The 20,379-nt window shown below is 47.5% G+C and overlaps 1 protein-coding gene across 3 annotated transcripts in view; it reads right to left on the bottom strand.

The window, feature by feature from the left end:
• ZBTB40 (zinc finger and BTB domain containing 40) overlaps positions 1-19,627 on the bottom strand; it is a 78,866-nt gene extending 59,239 nt beyond the window's left edge. For all 3 annotated transcript variants that reach the window (XM_084651953.1, XM_084651954.1, XM_084651955.1), the window contains exons 1-3: positions 19,518-19,627; positions 8,266-9,072; positions 7,469-7,602 (exon numbers count right to left, since the gene is read on the bottom strand). In XM_084651953.1, the coding sequence (XP_084508079.1) occupies positions 7,469-7,602; positions 8,266-9,010 (879 nt within the window). In that variant the 5' untranslated portion in view covers positions 9,011-9,072; positions 19,518-19,627. The remainder of the gene's footprint in view (positions 1-7,468; positions 7,603-8,265; positions 9,073-19,517) is intronic.
• Between the last annotated feature and the right edge of the window lie 752 nt (positions 19,628-20,379).

Here is a 20,379-nt window from a genome sequence, read left to right as displayed (position 1 = left end):
GCCAAGGATGTCTGTTCACGGTCCGTCACAGAATGGTGGCCCAAGTGCTCTTCAAAGGCTGTGCTTTGGCCTTAAATACCTCCACTATAAGGCAGGCTTCAAGCCTAAGCTGATCTGAGGAATGAAAGCCCAGCATTTAGAACACTGAACTGATGAATGAGCCTCCTTCACACAGATGAGGCATCAAACAAGCACATCAGGCACAAGGGAGGACAGGAGGAACATGCATTAAAGCCTTTATTAGACTTTGCTCCAGTCACGGTGCAGGCCCTGAGCCGAGCTGCAAGGCATCAGAGTGTGTAAAACAATCTAAAACTGACCAAAATCAGAAAGAATCTAGAAAACCAAACTAATCTATAGAAACTAACTGTACAAGAAACTTCATGAGAGAAGGTGCTCAGACATGGCCTAAGGGGGTGCAACAGGCAGGTTCCTGGGCTCTCTCCTGCAGAGAAGAAATGGGAGCTTCACTTCCTTCCTCTAACTTGGGATGCTGAATGTTCAGTGCCACCAGATAGCACTTGTGCAGCTGCAACAAGCACTGCTTTTCACAGAGCTCCAGAATTCGAGGCATTGAGGGCAACAGTCCTGTGATTGAGAACGCTCCGAGATCTTTGGAGAAGAACTTTGAATATCCTGACTTTTGAGCTGTTAAGGTCTTCTCCCTAGTATCTCAGCAATGTAGATTTTTCCAATGAGTAAACACGTTGGTTTGGGTTTTAAAAAGGGGGAAACCTGCCCTAATAACAGGATGCTATGTCACACTGTCACAGGACAGCATGTCATACTGTCATAGTGATACCTTATTCCATCATATGTGGGGGGAAGTAGGGAGGTTTACATAGAGCAACCCTGCAGGATGTGAAAGAGAACAATATTGCAGTCTGGAGCATCTCAGGAAATTTGGGATGGGTGGGTGGGTCTGTAGCCACATATTGAAAGGCAGAATGCCACTGAGGCCAGTGGAATGCATAGCAGAAAAAGTAATCCTTGTTAAAAAATAGTTAAGACTCCTACTCTCATACATAGGAAAATGTAAAGAGGACACTTTATGCAACAGGACAGACTGTCTTAGCAACTGCTCCATCGGAAACACATCTGGGCCCACAGTAAGGAAATGAATTTGAAAGAAAAGCTAAACAGAAAGATACATAGAATCATAGAATATCAGGGTTGGAAGGGACCCCAGAAGGTCATCTAGTCCAACCCCCTGCTCAAAGCAGGACCAATTCCCAGTTAAATCATCCCAGCCAGGGCTTTGTCAAGCCTGACCTTAAAAACCTCTAAGGAAGGAGATTCTACCACCTCCCTAGGTAACGCATTCCAGTGTTTCACCACCCTCTTAGTGAAAAAGTTTTTCCTAATATCCAATCTAAACCTCCCCCACTGCAACTTGAGACCATTACTCCTCGTTCTGTCATCTGCTACCATTGAGAACAGTCTAGAGCCATCCTCTTTGGAACCCCCTTTCAGGTAGTTGAAAGCAGCTATCAAATCCCCCCTCATTCTTCTCTTCTGCAGGCTAAACAATCCCAGCTCCCTCAGCCTCTCCTCATAACTCATGTGTTCCAGACCCCTAATCATTTTTGTTGCCCTTCGCTGGACGCTCTCCAATTTATCCACATCCTTCTTGAAGTGTGGGACCCAAAACTGGACACAGTACTCCAGATGAGGCCTCACCAATGTCGAATAGAGGGGAACGATCACGTCCCTCGATCTGCTCGCTATGCCCCTACTTATACATCCCAAAATGCCATTGGCCTTCTTGGCAACAAGAGCACACTGCTGACTCATATCCAGCTTCTCGTCCACTGTCACCCCTAGGTCCTTTTCCGCAGAACTGCTGCCTAGCCATTCGGTCCCTAGTCTGTAGCTGTGCATTGGGTTCTTCCGTCCTAAGTGCAGGACCCTGCACTTATCCTTATTGAACCTCATCAGATTCCTTTTGGCCCAATCTTCCAATTGGTCTAGGTCCTTCTGTATCCTATCCCTCCCCTCCAGCGTATCTACCACTCCTCCCAGTTTAGTATCATCCGCAAATTTGCTGAGAGTGCAATCCACACCATCCTCCAGATCATTTATGAAGATATTGAATAAAACCGGCCCCAGGACAGACCCTTGGGGCACTCCACTTGATACCGGCTGCCAACTAGACATGGAGCCATTGATCACTACCCGTTGAGCCCGACAATCTAGCCAGCTTTCTACCCACCTTATAGTGCATTCATCCAGCCCATACTTCCTTAACTTGCTGACAAGAATACTATGGGAGACCGTGTCAAAAGCTTTGCTAAAGTCAAGAAACAATACATCCACTGCTTTCCCTTCATCCACAGAACCAGTAATCTCATCATAAAAGGCGATTAGATTAGTCAGGCATGACCTTCCCTTGGTGAATCCATGCTGGCTGTTCCTGATCACTTTCCTCTCATGCAAGTGCTTCAGGATTGATTCTTTGAGGACCTGCTCCATGATTTTTCCAGGGACTGAGGTGAGGCTGACTGGCCTGTAGTTCCCAGGATCTTCCTTCTTCCCTTTTTTAAAGATTGGCACTACATTAGCCTTTTTCCAGTCATCCGGGACTTCCCCGGTTCGCCACGAGTTTTCAAAGATAATGGCCAGTGGCTCTGCAATCACAGCCGCCAATTCCTTCAGCACTCTCGGATGCAACTCGTCCGGCCCCATGGACTTGTGCACGTCCAGCTTTTCTAAATAGTCCCTAACCGCCTCTATCTCCACAGAGGGCTGGCCATCTCTTCCGCATTTTGTGATGCCCAGCGCAGCAGTCTGGGAGCTGACCTTGTTAGTGAAAACAGAGGCAAAAAAAGCATTGAGTACATTAGCTTTTTCCACATCCTCTGTCACTAGGTTGCCTCCCTCATTCAGTAAGGGGCCCACACATTCCTTGGCTTTCTTCTTGTTGCCAACATACCTGAAGAAACCCTTCTTGTTACTCTTGACATCTCTGGCTAGCTGCAGCTCCAGGTGCGATTTGGCCCTCCTGATAACATTCCTACATGCCCGAGCAATATTTTTATACTCTTCCCTGGTCATATGTCCAACCTTCCACTTCTTGTAAGCTTCTTTTTTATGTTTAAGATCCGCTAGGATTTGAAAATAATAGTACTGTTGTTTTAGAACTGACCTCACACTTTGTTCAGTGGCTTTTTGAGTTCACATGGCGGCTGGTGCTCGGCTGCCGCTGTTCAGGACATGAAACGTCCTTTCACAGAAAAGGAGCATCGAGCAAAGTCACCAATAGCCACTGTTTTTAGAATGGAACTTTCTTCGTTAGAAGTACTCAGGAACGACCAGCCAGAGTAATGCACATCTATAACAGTCTAACATGACTCAGGACAAATCCGTGATGCAGAGAACTGAGCAGCTGTTCCACTGTGAGGCTTTACTGAGCACAGCGAAATATGAAAATCTGCTCCACACAGGCGCACCCCCTCTCAGCTGGGCAATGCATAGGGGGCATAACGGGGTTGGCACCCACCTCTCATGAGTGCCCCCTTCTGGTTGGGCATGTCTCTCTAGCCCTCCCTGGGCTGTGGTGTTTAAGTAGTCCAGCCCTTGTATGGGGCTGTATCCCCAGGGCTTCCTCCCTGGAGACACTATCTTGCCGCAGCCCTCGCCAGGCTTGGTCCCTAGTCAGTCCTAGCAACCAGCCAGGAGGTCCTTCAATGCTTTCCTGGTCCCTGATAGCAAACCACACATAGCCCTGGATATGGCCCTGGCCCTGGCTTTTTTTTTTAATATTCTTGGCAATAACAATGCAGTAATATCAATACTTTCATCCTCAGAGTCTGATTCTAACTCCCATACGTTTAGCCAAAGTCAGTAGTTCTGGTGTCTTTGTTCTTTCCACTACATTTTGCAAAATGTTTCCTCATACAGTCTGCCTTTACACTCACTTTTTCTTTGCAATTTCTGCACCTAAGACTCTCTTTGCTATCTTTGTGAACTTTCTCAGAATAGCCCTGAATTGGGTCAAGCACTGGACAGCACAGCATGGGGAGGAGGTGACCAGCCCTCTGTGGAGAAAGAAGTGGTCAGGACTATTTAGAAAAACTGGATGAGCACAAGTCCATGGGGCCGGATGCGCTGCATCCGAGTGTGCTAAAGGAGTTGGCGGATGTGATTGCAGAGCCATTGGCCATTATCTTTGAAAACTCATGGCGATCGGGGAGGTCCCGGACGACTGGAAAAAGGCTAATGTAGTGCCCATCTTTAAAAAAGGGAAGGAGGAGGATTCTGGGAACTACAGGCCAGTCAGCCTCACCTCAGTCCCTGGAAAAATCATGGAGCAGATCCTCAAGGAATCAATTCTGAAGCACTTAGAGGAGAGGAAAGTGATCAGGAACAGTCCGCATGGATTCACCAAGGGCAAGTCATGCCTGACTAATCTAATTGCCTTCTATGACGAGATAACTGGCTTTGTGGATGAGGGGAAAGCAGTGGACGTGTTGTTCCTTGACTTTAGCAAAGCTTTTGACACAGTATTCTTGCCAGCAAGTTAAAGAAGTATGGGCTGGATGAATGGACTATAAGGTGGACAGAAAACTGGCTAGATCATCGGGCTCAACGGGTAGTGATCAATGGCTCCATGTCTAGTTGGCAGCCTGTATCAAGTGGAGTGCTCCATGGATCGGTCCTCGGGCCGGTTTTGTTCAATATCTTCATTAATGATCTGGAGGATGGCGTGGATTGCACCCTCAGCAAGTTTGCATTTGACACTAAATTGGGAGGAGAGGTAGATATGCTGGAGGGTAGGGATAGGATACAGAGCGCCCTAGACAAATTAGAGGATTGGAACAAAAGAAATCTGATGAGGTTCAACAAGGACAAGTGCAGAGTCCTGCACTTAGGATGGAAGAATCCCATGCACCGCTACAGACTAGGGACCGAATGGCTTGGCAGCAGTTCTGCAGAAAAGGACCTAGGGGTGACAGTGGACGAGAAGTTGGATATGGGTCAACAGTGTGCCCTTGTTGCCAAGAAGGCCAATGTCATTTTGGGATGTATACGTAGGGGCATTGCCAGCAGATCGAGGGACGTGATCATTCCCCTCTATTCGACATTGGTGAGGCCTCATCTGGAGTACTGTGTCCAGTTTTGGACCCCACGCTACAGGAAGGATGTGGAAAAATTGGAAAGCGTCCAGCGGAGGGCAACAAAAATGATTAGGGGACTGGAACACATGACTTCTGAGGAGAGGCTGAGGGAACTGGGATTGTTTAGTCTGCGGAAGAGAAGAATGAGGGGGGATTTGATAGCTGCTTTCAACTACCTGAAAGGGGGTTCCAAAGAGGATGGAGCTAGAGTGTTCTCAGTGGTAGCAGATGACAGAACGAGGAGTAATGGTCTCAAGTTGCGGTGGGGGAGGTTTAGGTTGGATATTAGGAAAATCTTTTTTACGAGGAGGGTGATGAAGCACTGGAATGCGTTACCTAGGGAGGTGGTGGAATCTCCTTCCTTTGAGGTTTTTAAGGTCAGGCTTGACAAAGCCCTGGCTGGGATGATTTAATTGGGGATTGATCCTGCTTTGAGCAGGGGGTTGGACTAGATGATCTCCTGAGATCCCTTCCAACGCTAATATTCTATGATTCTATAAAGTGGTTTCCATCTTTGCTCATGCTGAAATATTTTGACTTGAGTCACCGTACTCACTGAGTCCAATGGGAGCAGTTGAACTCCAGCCAGCCAGATTAAGACATGGAGTCCTTGACTAGACAGTTAGTTTGGCAGTTTACTTCAAACAGAAACTGAAACTTCTAAATCTGGGAATTCCTCTTCTTTGTTTGCTAAACAAACATGTAATATTCATTGCTAAACAAAGAAGAGGAATTCTTAGATTAAAAAGTTTTTGTTTCTGTTTGAAGTAGCCAAGGCAATAGCATACAGCTTTAGGTTAAGGCTCTTTTTTATTTTATTTATAAAATTAAACACCCCACATTATTGCAAAACTATTATCAAAATCCTAAACATTTTTCAGTAATTTTCATTAGTATACTGAAACAACAATTTTATTTTCCCCAGTTTAAAGTAGTATTTACCAATGTCCTGTCCTAAACTAGTTTTTCTGCAGGGACTTGCCAGTCCTGTCCAGTGGTCTACTCCCTCTCCCAATCACCCACCACTGAGTTGGACTTTTCCTCTTTTATCTCCTCCCTCCAGGCTTGACACCTTGCACATGTATAAAGGGGTGAGGATGACTGGGCCCACAGGCTCTCATGAACTCTTTCTTGGCAAGTGAGGAGTCTGTATACCCCATCATACCAAGTTTAATTTTCCCATTTCATATATCAGTCCTTTACAATAATAAACTGATACTGTTCCTGAAGAGAACACCACAAACAGGAGGCAAGCAGCCAGTACTAGTGAGGACTAGAGTCAGAGGTGAAAGTAAGCCGGTTCGCCCCGGTATGGTGTACCGGTAAGAGCCGGTGCACCGTACTAGGGCAGCCCAGCTTCCCCAGGGGGCAATTTAAAAGGCCTGGGGCTCCCAGTAGTGGCTGGAGCCCCAGGCCCTTTAAATTGCCTCCAGGGCCCCGCTGCTGGAGCCCTGGGGTAGCGGCTGCAGGGCTCCGGCACCTATTTAAAGGGCCTGGGGTTCCCCTGCTTCTACCGCCCGGGCCCTTTAAATAGCTGCTAGAGCCCCGCTGCCGCTACTCCAGGGCTCCAGTGGCTATTTAAAGGACCGGGGCGGCAGAGGCAGCTGGAGCCCCGACCCTTTAAATAGCCCCTGGAGCCCCCCCTACCCCAGGGCTCCATGGGCTATTTAAAGGGCCCGCGGCTCCCCTGCTTCTACCGTCCCGGTCCTTTAAATAGCCGCTGAAGCCCCGCCGCTTCCCCAGGGCTCCGGCGGCTATTTAAGGGACCAGGGCGGTAGAAGAGGGGAGCCCCGGGCCCTTTAAATAGCCCCCAGAGCCCCGGGCTGCTGCTGCTACCCGGGTGGGGGGGGGGGGACGGGACCTACCTCACAGGGTGGGCTGGGGCTGGCTCTGACCCCCTTAACCCCGCCCCTTCCGGGGGCCAGAGCTGGTACAAACGAAAGTGCCTTCAGGCATAAATTTAAATCTCTGGATTACATGCCCCAGCAAGCTTGCTTTCACACATGCTTCTCTCACAGGCATCGTTCTCTCAAGGGCGTTGTCCTTCAAGCAACATGACACAAGAATCTGTTTCCAAAAGGCCCACTCCAATCTCCCTGCTGTTTGGTTTTGTAGATCTGTTGCTTTGTGTTGTCCATCTGAAGAACAAGCATACTTTACTGAGAGAGGATCTTGGAATCAAAAGCTTATGGCTGATGCCTACCAGCGGTCAAAAATTTTCAGGAACACAGACACATACACCTGACTTACTAGAATTTCTGGCAAACTTCAGGAAGGGATTTCCTACACAGAGACCATTAAAAGGGTGAGGGAAGGGGAAAAGCCTCTTGCTTGTCCGGCAAACCACCTACCTCTCTCTGAGACCCTTCAATTCCCCTGCACTCATCCAGTCTCTTCAGCACGGTCTTGGTATCAGAAAAGGCCTCTGAGAAAACACCTTCATACTGAAGCAGGAAATCCAGTTTACAGGTTTTGCTCTCTGCTTCTGCATGTAAGAAGTGAGCCGAGTTACTCATTTATTGAAAGGATTCATGGAAAGTATAAGACGATGGACAGTCATCAGTTTATAACTAGCACTTTACACAGGGTTTATATCACCTCTGATATAATAGGGAAAAACTGACTCACAGATTCCTTTTACAGGTCATCCAGCCTGCAGGGGAGAAAGTGTTTAACACTAGTTAGAACCATTTACTTAAAATGCAACCTTTATTTCCTCCCTTGGTGAACAGAAGTTTAAAGGCTAAAAGTACTATTAGCAGACTTATGTGGTCACCTATTGCTCTGCAGATTGCCTTACCCACCTCCCTTCCTCTGCACCAAAAATGGATTCTACTGTATGTCAGATGCAGAAGTCCACATATAGGCAGAACAGGCTTTGCTCACAGCAGCTCAGGTGAAATAACAACAGTACATCAGGAAGCAGACTTTGTAACGCCCAAGGCAAGAAGGGATCTGTTTGGGTTCAAAGGAGAAGAGGGCATCCACTGAATTCTTAGAAGGGGACCCTTGTTTCAGAGTTAGGCATTAGCAGGGGAACACATGCCAAACTAACCCCACCCACCCACCCAGACACAAGGAACCAATTAAGGAGCTCAGTTGCAAATTGCTGAAAGACAGGGTTGTGACTGGAGTCCCAACTGCTCACCTGGATCACCAATTTTTCCTTTCTTCTTCACGGGCTCAGTAACCTCCCCTTCCTCACAGCTGTCCTGCCTGGAAGGGGAATGGTGGTCAGCATGGGCATTTGAATCCTCGTTGCGGGATTTTGAATCCATTGGGGTTTCCTCCTCCAGAATCTCCTCATGGCCCAAGGCGTGAGTCACAGTAATTTCTTGTGCTGTGGTGGAGGTGACTGTCTCCATTTCAGGTTCTTCAGAGCCAACAGAAGTTGAAGCCTTTTCAGGAAGCTGAGCATCTGTAGCATCTTCAGCAGGAGGGTTTTCAGTCTGGGGTAGCTCATTAGCGTCAATATTATTTCTGGATGAATCTACTGTCTGAATGGAGCTGTCCCTCACTACCTGATTCTGAGTGGAGCAGTTGATGAGGTCACTGAGAAGGTTTTTGCAACTAACAGCCACATCAAACATCTGCAGACTGTCAGCCACAGAGATAACTTTGGTAAAGTTATGTTTGCCAAGTGGTAGCTTGCCGGTATACACCATTTCTAGCAGAAGAGCAAACTCATCAGGAGCCACCACAGAAGCATCAATGGAGATGTTGTCTGTGCTATCCAGCAAGGACTTAAAGAGCAGACTGGCAGCAGCCAGCACAAGCTTGTGTGCTCTGAAGTGCACAGTCCCAATGAAGATGGTGCAGTCACAGAACTGCTGCTCTTTGCAGAGCGTGTAAAGCTGCTGTAGAAACTGCCTGCTGTAATTGGGAAGCTCCATTGCTCCAGTGGTCTACTGGCCTCTTCCTCCTTCAGATGCAACACTGCTTTAATGCGAACCAGCTACAGATAAAACAAAATACCTTGTTAGCACTTTACTCAGCCAATAGCAAGGTGTAAAGAAACAGCTAAAAAACCTTCCTGTTTTTGTTTAAAATTTTCATTAATTTTCTAAGGAATGGCCACCATAATTAAGGTATATTTAAGAATGGGGAGAATGAACAGACAATACAAACAAAATCACATTTTTCCCCAACATAAAAACAGTCTTGTGACTTCTTTTTTAAATCTGCTTTTAACTCATAACTGCTCAGAGTTTAAATTTGGCAGAGAAATAGCACAAGTGCAGAGAAGAGAGTTCTAGTGAAAATTGGTTATGCCCACCATCTGAACATTACACACGACATCTTGCAGGGATCTTCTCATAGGGTGAAGTTAGCCACATGCAGAGGGCCCACACAAAACCTATGCACCACCCGAGTCCCATTAAATCTTGTCTTGGGAGCTCAAGCAAGCCTGAAGGCATACATGACTTTTGCTGGGCCACTCCACACAGGTGAATTTCACTCCTGAAAAGCACACCTATGAAATACTTACCAACAGTGTAAAGGGGCTCAGAAGTCACAGAATTATTAAGGTGTGAGGAGTCTTGTGTTAGCTACTGCCTCCTTGATAAGAAATGCAAGTGGGAGGCCTGTTGTGCAGCATCTTTGACACTGTAAAGATATAAACTATGGCCCAGATTCACAAAGGTACTTTAGCACCCAAATCTCAATTTTAGGCTTCACTGTGGTCCACAAAACTCCCACTGAACAACTGCAGGCACCTAAACTGTCTCAGCACCTAAATTTCCACTGTAAAAGCTCCCTAGATGCCTATGTTTCTGCCTGTGAGCATGTGCACTACTGCCTCATTGTAGGCATCCAGATGCCTATTTCCTGCCTAAACCCCAGAGCGATCCACATACTGGGGAAGAGAAGCATTCCATTTTGGAGAAATAATTAAAACATTATTGAAGCAGAGGGACTAGACCCTGGATCTCCCACCTCCAAGGTGAGTGCTCTACCATTTGACTATAAAGTCAATATCTCTCTTACTTTTTGGCCCAATGATTCTTTAATTATTGATACACAGTGGAGCAGCTTCAACAGGAGGCACCAAGGGAGCCCCATATCAGAATATCCTATATCTCAGTGGTTAACACACACTCCTGAGAGGTGGAAGTCCCCTATTCAAATCCTTTCTTCTCCTCTGGCAGAGGAGAAATTGAGCATGGATCTCCCATATCTCAGGTAAGTGTTCTAATCACTAGGCTAAAAGTTATATGGTGGGCAGCAGCTACACTCCCACCCTGTTTTCTGTGGAGCAAGTCAGGCACCTAACTCATTCCCACAAGAAACCCATTAGGTGCCTAAGCCACCTGACTCCAGCAGAGGAGCTCCCATTTGTATATTGCTCTCAGAAATAGGCACATCTCTGTAGCCCAGACTTGGGGAAGGGCTTAGGACACACTCCTCTGCTCATCATCTTCCACTGGCTAGCTTACGTGGCTCCCTGCCTAGTGTGCTGGCTTTTGTGGATCACATTATTAAGCGCCCAGCTCTCCCCATTCTTTGTAGTGAGAACTCAGGCTTTGTGGATTGCAGTGTTGTTCCTGTGATTTTCTAGGCACCTAACTCCCATTGTGGACCCCACACCGATGTCTTCAGTTGCCTGGTGATGAACGCCCATTCTGTCAAACGGGTGCAATTCATAATGTCATGTGCCTCAGAATACCAGTACATATGAGAACAGACGCCGAATCGTAGTGATGATTGGAGAGCTCTCAACCATGCTTGTAGTGGTTTCCATCGCTTCACATTGACTCAGACATTTTAGGGTTCAGCATGACTCACTGACAGAGTTGTCTGCAGTTCTGTTGTAGCTGTGTTGCTCCCAGGATAGTAGAGAGACAGGGTAGGGGAGGTAATATCTTTTGTTGGACCAACTTCGGTTGGTGAGAGAGACAAGCTTTTGAGCTACTCAAGATGCAGGAGGGCCGGGGAAATAAATGCATTTTCAAAATGCGTCAAGGAATGCCCAGAGTACAGCATAGAGGCTCCTTTCCCTGAATATGTATAAATCTGAACACTGAACAGCTCAACCTTCTGGTTCCCTGGATCAAAGGTAGACATGGCTTAGGTGTGTCACTATTACCACTGGTTGTCTGTAACTCTTCTCCATTGCGTGGGAAGTGCCAGATCGGCTACCTAGGCTCAGGTTTACTAAACATATGTGCTCAATTATCCTCCCACAATACTGTAAATCAGGAGTAACAACTCACACCAGTGGAATTACACTGGCATATGTGAGAGGAGAAGGAGGCGCATTTTTCTTCCCAGATTCAATGTATCAGCAGCATTTCCCCAGCTGCTGCTTGCCTAGAGCTGAAGAATCTCTAGTATCTGAAATGGGATTTGATCATGATTGGTGTGGAATAAAAGAAGGGATATTCCCTGTGAAAGGAGAATAGGGAGCATCTATGTCCTGGAAGAAGAGTTCTCTACTCAGCCCCATCCTCAAAATCTTTTCCAAAGTGTCAGTCTCCTCCACCTGTTTGCTTCAACGTCACAGTGCCAAGGCTGAAGCCAGAGTCTTCTTCCCACCATGCTAATGGTCAGGAGTAGTGAAGATAAGGTTGCAGGGTCAAGACATTATACAAGAAATCCAAGACCAGCCTCAGAGGCCCCTGCCCCTTTTCCAAGACAGACAACATTGAAGCAGAGGGTCATAGACCATGGCTGCCAGTGCTTCTGAGCCACTAAGTCATAGCCCCTTTTGCAGTCATCCACTTGCAGAGTCCTAAAGAGCCACTGAGATCCCAAAGAGAATGGACATTTTCTTTACACTAAAGGTGACTGCTATGTTCAACCTCAGGACTGTTGTCCAAGATGCATAAGCTCCCTGGGCAGATTACATATCTTTTATTCATAACGTTTAAGGCCAAAGGGGACCATTATATCATCTAGTCTGACCTGTATATCACAGGCCATTAAATTTCACTCAGCTACCTCTGGATTGAGCCCAATAACTTATGTTTGGATAAAGCATATCTTCAAGAAAGGTGTCTAGTTTTGACTTAAGGACATCAAGAGATGGAGAATCTACCTCTTCCTTAGGTAGTTTTTTCCAATGGTTAATTACACTCACTGTTAAAATGTGTGTCTTCATCCTAATTTGAATTTGTCTGGCTTCAGCTTCTAGACACTTTATGGATGACTTTTGGGAAAGCTGGCTTACTGCCTGGGCTGTACAGGGAATATTTTCAGGTCATCATTATTACTTGTTATTTATCTACTAAGCACTGACAGCATGTTCTCTTTGTGCCTCTTGCCATCCCTGCTTGAAAGGAAAAGGCAATTTTATTGTTTTTTCAGCCTGAATCACTGAGGCCACTTCTGAGCCAAGCTCAAGGATTTGAGAGCTCACTTCTTTAGGGATTTCAAACCCTCTGTACAGCACAGCTTAGCTGTGCAGTTGTTGGTTCCTCTGGGGCATGGGAGCCATCTGAACATTGTTCCTCTTCTGATCAGAAAGCTGCCTCTGTTCATTTTCAATGCTACTCCATGGCAATCTAAACAAAAGAAGGGGCTGTGCGAGGGAGTCTCCTGGAGAGAAGGCCAAGACACTTGCTGAACTGAGTTAGCCCCCCAATTATAATCTTTCTTCATGGATCAAGAGAGGAAGAACCATATGAGGAAAAGCAGGCCATTTCATGCCTTCTCATCCAGGGAGCTTGCTGCCTTGGAGGGGAACTGAGGACCATTTTCACAGATTCCAAGGCCAAAAGGGACAAATGCAATCATCCAGTCTGACATTCTGTATAACACAAGCATATAGAACTTCCCCACCCCACCAAGCCCCACTCCCCCAGTACCTGGACCCCCTCCCTACACTGAACCCCTACACCTAGAGCCCCCCAAACCCTGACCCCCTCCTGCTGAGCCCCAACCACCTTCACCTAGACCCCCTGGCAGAGTCCCATTGCCCCTGCATCTGGAACCTCTCACCAAGCCCCTGTGCATCCAGATCCCCCCGGACCTGTCGCCAAGCCTTCCACACCCAGATTTCTCCACACAGAACCCTCTCACCCTACACCTGGATCCCCCCCACTACGTCCCTCTACATTTGGATCCTGCTGGGCTAAGCCTGCCTGCCCATACCTGGTACACCTGGCGTGAATGGGCAGGACCTTGTGCTGTGTCAGGGTCAGGTACGGCCTCATTGCCAAGTCCCCATCCTTCTGGAGTGGAGAGGGGGAACTACAGGGTTATCTCCCACCTCCATGCAGCCAATGGCCTGTGCTCCCCACTGCTGGAGCCTCCATGTTCATTTACTGACCAATAAAATCTGCAGAATTTTGCATAATTTTAAAATATTGTGCACAGAATTTTTAATTTTTTGGCACAGAATTCCCTCAGGAGTACCTAGTGCTCTCATGCCATTAGAAAGCTGTTAACATCAGGGATTGTCAGAGGGCCAGTGCCATTGCACTCATGAAGATCTCATATCCTTGGCACTGCCATAACTAACATATATAAAGTTCTGACCAACACCTCTGCTGATACCGATAAAAATACCAAAACCTGCTTTAAACATTGTGTTTAAAGATTATTAGAACCAAAGTGACTAACAATCTACAGATTCACAGTTGTGGGCTCCCCCCGCTGACAGAACTTTGCTAACAAATGCTATTGCCAGACCTGGACAATGCAGACACTGGTGATAAAAGCAATGTGCAAAAGAAGATAATATTGCCTAATAAGGGGCTAAACAAGGGAATGCTGTTAAACACTCTGAGTGTAAGAACATTACGGGAAAATATTTTATATTCAAGCTTATAGGAAATTACAAAGCATGCAAAGTATATAAAATGAAGGTTTACTGATCAGCAAAGAGAATAATCCAGCCTGCCAGCTATAAATAAAAGTCACTTCGGTCTGACAGCTGATGAGTCTAAAGCCCGCATCATGAAATATCCTATCACGGTCGTCACTAGTTGGGCCCCTTGTTTGCACTCTGCTTACAGTAGCTAAGCCCTGAATTGGTCATTGGGGCAAACATCCTTCTCTCTCCTAAGATGACTGCTCTACGTGAGAGGTGAGCTTGCCTTGTCAATGCCCATGTTGCACCTGCTCAAATCATGTTTTTAAAGGTTCTCATCTAAACCAATAAACACAAGTGAACATAAAGCCGACGTTCGTTCCGTCACATTCTTTCACTGTGCTGTCCCTTGGCCATTGCAGCAGTCTCTGAAAAGTGAGCGAGGCTCCATATCAAATGCTGTGTAAATGTGAGAGTTAAGGACAGAGTGACTGTCTTAACTCAGAATTTAAATACTTTTTTGTGTGCATGTTACCAGTTTCCTGTCTTCTTGTTATCAAGATGATGACCTTAGAAAAAGGGTTATTGGAAAGCCAGAACATCACATACATGAATGGATTATCTTTCCTCTCCCACCAAAAGTGACAGTCTTTTGAAGAGTTGAAAGAAACTGAGGGGTCATTACCTTCCTCTTGGGTGATCCAAAGTGCAGGAGCAGGCAATGCTCCCAGAGGATAATGCAAAACTCAGTATGATGAGCCAGAGCATACCAATTTGTTTTTCAATCTATTTTTATTTCAGTTCAAAGCATCAGTGCAGACAGATAGAGGAAAACAAGCAACACTTTGACTATATTCAGTCTTCCTCAATCTCTAAACGTGGCAGAATACAGCCAAAGCATTGCTTGTTTTCCTAGGCTATCTGTCTGCACTGATGCTTTGAATGGAAATAAAATAGATTGAAAAACAAATTGGTATGTCCCAGCTCTTCACAGTGAGTTTTCCATTATCCTTTGAAGCAAGGGTTGCCATCTATCCTACTTGGAACACTGTAGCCCTAATCAAAGTACAAAATTACAATCATGGAAGTCCGGTCGAAATCTAAAAAACAAAAAACAAAGTCAAAGTCTGCTTTAAGAAAAGGAGTACTTGTGGCACCTTAGAGACTAACAAATTTATTTGAGCATAAGCTTTCGTGAGCTACAGCTCAGTTCATCGGAGCTGTCGCTCACGAAAGCTTATGTTCAAATAAATTTGTTAGTCTTTAAGGTGCCACAAGTACTCCTTTTCTTTTTGCGGATACAGACTAACACGACTGCTACTCTGAAAGAAAGTCTGCTTTGAAACTCTGTTCCTAGCATGCCTCATTGTGCCCAAAAATGCTGAGAGAAATACTGAGATTATACAGGTTTTCAGTAACACCTGCAATACATACATGATGCCAGTTGCAGATTTCAATTTCTGTTCATGTTTACGTCACACATATAGATTCCACACTGTAATTCACTGTGGTGTTTACACTGTTTTGACCAGCTCCTTTGTGCCAGTCTGCTTTCAATAAAGCACAGAACATACTCTTCCAGTGAGACTGTGATAAATGAAAGGGGGTGGGAGTAGCTCTCTTTTATGGGCACCCAGCCAGCTAGTAGCTATAAAATCGCTCTTAGTAGCTGTTTTCTAATTGCTCTACCTGTAAAGGGTTAAAAAGTCTCACTGCTATGGATAGGTAAAAGGAAGTGAGTGGGCACCTGGCCAAAAGAGCCAATGGGAAGACTAGAACTTTTTAAAATTGAAAAAAAACTCCCCTTTTGTCTGTCTGTTGTTGTTCCCCCGGGGAGAGAAAGACAGGGCAACAGCTATGCTATAAGAAGCTTGGGCCAGGTATGAAAAAATCATCAGTATCATACCTAGAAACTACTCATTTAAAACCCCAGATATGTAAGTAGGTCAGGAAATGTCTAGGAAGACGCAATTTGGTTTATCCTATTTATTTCCTTATGGCTTGTGGACAACTCTGTGCTAACCCCAAGTGTTTTTGTTTTGCCTATAACCTTTAAGCTGGACCTCAAGAAAGCGATTCTTAGTGCTTAATTCTTGCAGTTGCTCTTTTAAAATCTAGCAGTAACTTAAGTTTCCAGCTGTATTTTCTTTCTTATTAATAAAATTTACCTTTTTTAAGAACAGAATTGGATTTTTGTGTCTTAAGAGGTTTGTGTACACATTGTTTAATTAGCTGGTGGCAACAGCTGATTTCCTTTTTTCTTTCTTTCTTAGCTCTTTCCTGGAGGGGGGTGTATGTGTGAAAGGGCTTTAGGGTACCCCACTGGAAGGAATTCTCGAGTGCGCCTTCCTTGGTTCTCAAAGGGGTTCTGCACTTGGGTGGTGGCAGCATCTACCAATCCAAGGTCAGAGAAAAGCTGTAACCTTGGGAGTTTAATACAAGCCTGGAGTGGCCAGTATTAATTTTTAGAATCCTTGCAGGCCCCCCTACCTTCTGTACTCCAAGTGCCAGAGTGGGGAATTAGCCTTGACAGAGACGGATATCAGACAGGGCATGAAGCAGTCCATAATGATCCTCACTGAAAGTCTTCTAAAGGAAAACCTTTTGGAAGGACATGGTATAAGAATGGTCAGCCCAAAATGGTGCCTATTTTCCTCAAATTTGTTTGTAAAGTCCATAGAATTATTCTATTCCAAAACAAATCCCTCAGTACTGCTCTATAAAAGCAATACCAGCTGCTCTGCTCTCATAAGCAACTTCACAACAACCAGCATGTCCAGCTAATAGAAGAGAAGTGGGATGGGACCAGATGGATCAGTACGTGAGACTCCCTTATCTACTCCTGGGGGAATTCTGTGCTACTGTGCGTGTGCATAATTATTGAGACATGCATATTTTTAATTTATTGCGCAGAAAAAAGCTTCTCCCAAAATGTTGCTTCAGTTCTGCCTTTTGCCCACCAGAGGGCGCTGTGGTGATAGAACAAAGCAGCAGCTCCAGACCAGCTAGGGAAGAGAAAGAACCTGCCTTCTTTGCAGCGCCTGTCAGGCCACGTCAGGAGACAGGGGCTATGGGGAGACAGACAGCTTAGGGTGCGGGGGGGGGGGAGAGGGATCAGACAGGGGCTCATAAGGGCTAGTGGGGGAAGAAAGACTGGGGCAGGAGCTGAATGGGAGTGGAGGCACAGGTCCACAGTGGGGAGGAAGGTGCAGAGCTATGTAGGGATGGGGGTGGCTGAGTGGAGGCACAGAGATACATGGGAACAGGAGGAGGGGTACAGGGACACATAGGGACAGGGGAGTGTCTGGGTGGGGGCACAGAGACACATGGTGATGGGGGGAAGGGGTATAGAGCCACACAGGGTCAGGGGGAGGGGTGCAGGACCACATAGGGATGGGGAAGTGGGTGTCTGAGTGAGGGTGCAGGGACACATTTGGACAGGGGGTGGAGGGACACATTTGGACAGGGGGCAGATGTTCTTGACTGAATGAGAGAAGCTAGGGATCACCCAGGGTCCGCATGGCAGAACTCCCTAACAATCCCTCCCCCACATCACAGGTTCTCCGTGAGGGGGTGAGAGAACCTGGATGTGTGCTGGAAATGGCCCACCTTGATTATCATACACATTGTGAAGAGAGTGGTCACTTTGGATGGGCTATTACCAGCAGGAGAGTGAGTTGGGGGGGGGGGGGGGGGCGGAGGGTGAGAGAACCTGGATTTGTGCTGGAAATGGCCCAACTTGATATCACTTTAAATAAGCTATTACCAGCAGGACAGTGGGGTGGGAGGAGGTATTGTTTCATGATCTCTGTGTGTATAGAATGTCTGCTGCAGTTTCCACGGTATGCATCCGATGAAGTGAGCTGTAGCTCACGGAAGCTCATGCTCAAATAAACTGGTTAGTCTCTAAGGTGCCACAAGTACTCCTTTTCTTTTTGTGAATACAGACTAACACGGCTGTTACTCTGAAACCCAAGGGTGGGAATCTATGAAAGAAATGCATAAAGAAAGGAGAAAATATCTATAACATTTTAAAAATAAAATACATCATCCTAATGCAAGTATAAGTTGGGTCCTTGATCATGAATTAAATTATACTTGAAAAATAACTAAAGAAGATATTTAGTTTTTTTCTTCATAAATTTACATTCTAATTTATTTGCTTAAATAAACATTGTATTTAACAACCTAAATAAAGTGACCTCTCTCCCCACCTTGCAAAGAAAGAATCTGAGTAACACTCATTAGTTGGGCACACCTGACTGCGCAGGACAGGCTTTTCAGCTTTCTTAAGTGTGCCTTATATATGTTCAAGAATGAGGAGATCATCATAATAAAGTGTACAGCATAATTCTGAACCCTAACAGCATTCTAAGAATTGGAGCACAATTGTGAAATCCTTGGAAGAACTCCACACATACAGCAACTGGGATTTTAATTCCTACCCCACTAAGTAGTTTTAAAATATTTTTATAAGCCCAGCAACCAGTGCAGCAATTTTTAAGCCAGTTCATGTTGTCAGATGAGACAAATACAACAATCTGGTTTTCAACATTTTAGAAGAGCAGACAGGGCCGTGGGCCCAGAGTAAGAGATCTGGGAATGTCCCTAATTATTAAGGCTATGTTTATGTCACAGAGGTCATGGAAGTCACTGAATCCCTGACTTCCAGAGACCTCCCTGACATTCTCTGCTCCAGCCCCAGGGATTGCAGGACTCTGGGACTGACAGCCAGTGGGGCCCCGGCAGGGAGTGACAAGCAGCAACAGGGGGCCCCTGCAAAGTTCCTGGGACATGTGACAGATTCCTGAGGGGGCCTCCTCAGGGTTCCAGGGACGGTGACAGGCTCGCAGAGGGGGAGCGGTTGGGGTGTCCCATTTTCTCTTGGGGAAAGATGGTCACCCTACGGCTCCAGCTGCCATGGGCAGAGCGGGAACCCCACAGCTCCCAGCCACCACGGTGGTGGGGGAACCAGGGAGCCACAGCAGCAAAAGTCACAGACAGGTCATGGCTTCCGGGATCTGTCCCTGACTTTTACTAGAAACAACCATGACAAAATCTGATCCTTGCTAATTATGTCCACCCCATTTTTCTCAGTTAAAATGTGAAAAATCGCTAGGGACCTTCTCAACAGAGTCCCCCAGAGGCCTGGGCGGTCCAGACCCGGCACCAAGGCCCAGAGCGCACCGGGGCAGCGCAAAAGCGCCTCCGGGCATGGAACGGCGTCTGGGTTGGAAGCCGAGCCTCCGGCGCGCCCCGCCTCACGGCGGAGGGCCACGGCCTGGCCCCGGGGACGCCGCTGCGCGGGCGGGGAGGAGCGAGCGGGGAAAGAGGCCCCCGAGCACTGCGGCCCCTCCAAGGCAAGGCCCGGCTCGCTCTCACTGCAGCAGGACATCGTCTGCCAGAGGGCCCCACACCCGCCGGGGCTCTCCTCAGCCGGCACGCGGGGCGCGGGAGGGTGATAAGGGACAAGCCCGCCCCCACCGCGGCTCGAGGAGCAGGGGCGTGGGGGGGTCCCTCGGCTCGTGGGGTGGAGCCCTCAGGCCGCGGCCGGGCAGAAAGGCGGCGGGAATGCCCCGTTCCCCTGAGGCCCCGCCCGGCTCCCTGTGGCTGTTACTGCCCGGCCCGGCCGTTTCCATGGTTACCTTTATTGGGAGCGGCGCGGCAGCAGCAGGAACAATAAAGCTTCAACAACAGGCTCCCCCCGGCGGTGCCGGGCCCCGGCCTGCGCGCCGCCATCTTGAAGCCACAGCTTACCCCCCCCCCCCGCCCCCGCACGGCCGCCTATGTCACGTGGCGAGAGCGGGTCTGGCGGCTGGTCCGGTCACGTGATGCATGTCCAGTAGGCTCCCATATCACGTGACGAGGGGAGTACACGAGAAACCCCCCGGGGTTGGGCCTGGGCAGGTGGGGTGGAGGGTTGGCCTGTCCCCGGGGCCGGGGCCGGGGCCTGGGCGGGGCGGGGCTGCTAGCCCGGGGCGCGGGGCCTGGGCGGCTGCAGGCTCGAGCCTGGCTCGCAGCTGTGTTGCTTGGTTCGCGTTTTCAGTGAGTTCCTGCAGTCGGGAGGACTGGACCCTTCCTGTCCAGTGAATGAGCGCTGGGACTCTTGTGTGATCGCCTGACTCCGGGAGCTGGGGCGCGGGGCCCAGGCCTATGGCTTAGGCTGGAGCTATGGTCCAGCAACATGTGTGTAACCCACTGGCAAAGTGTGGGTCAGATTTTCCCCAGGGGTTAGTCCACCTGCCCATGGACTGACAGCCTCCTGCTGTTACTAGGTTAGCCCAAGTGGAAGTGGTTTGGGATTGTGTTCACACACTGGTGACAGGCCATCTGGGATAAAGGAGTTTGTCTCTCTAATATCCTGGGAACAACACAGCTACAACATTGCATATAACAGTCAGATTTAAAAACTGTAAATTAAGTCATATGCTCAAGGGCCAAATTAAGCCCATGGAAAGTCAAATAGGTTAATATTTTTCACCAGCACTAAATCTACACTTCCAAAAT

This window comes from Lepidochelys olivacea, assembly GCF_965140295.1.
Source record: "Lepidochelys olivacea isolate rLepOli2 genome assembly, chromosome: 18".
Lineage (NCBI taxonomy): Eukaryota > Metazoa > Chordata > Testudines > Cheloniidae > Lepidochelys > Lepidochelys olivacea.
Note: the sequence above shows the minus strand (reverse complement) of the source record. Positions and strands in the feature narration are given on the sequence as shown.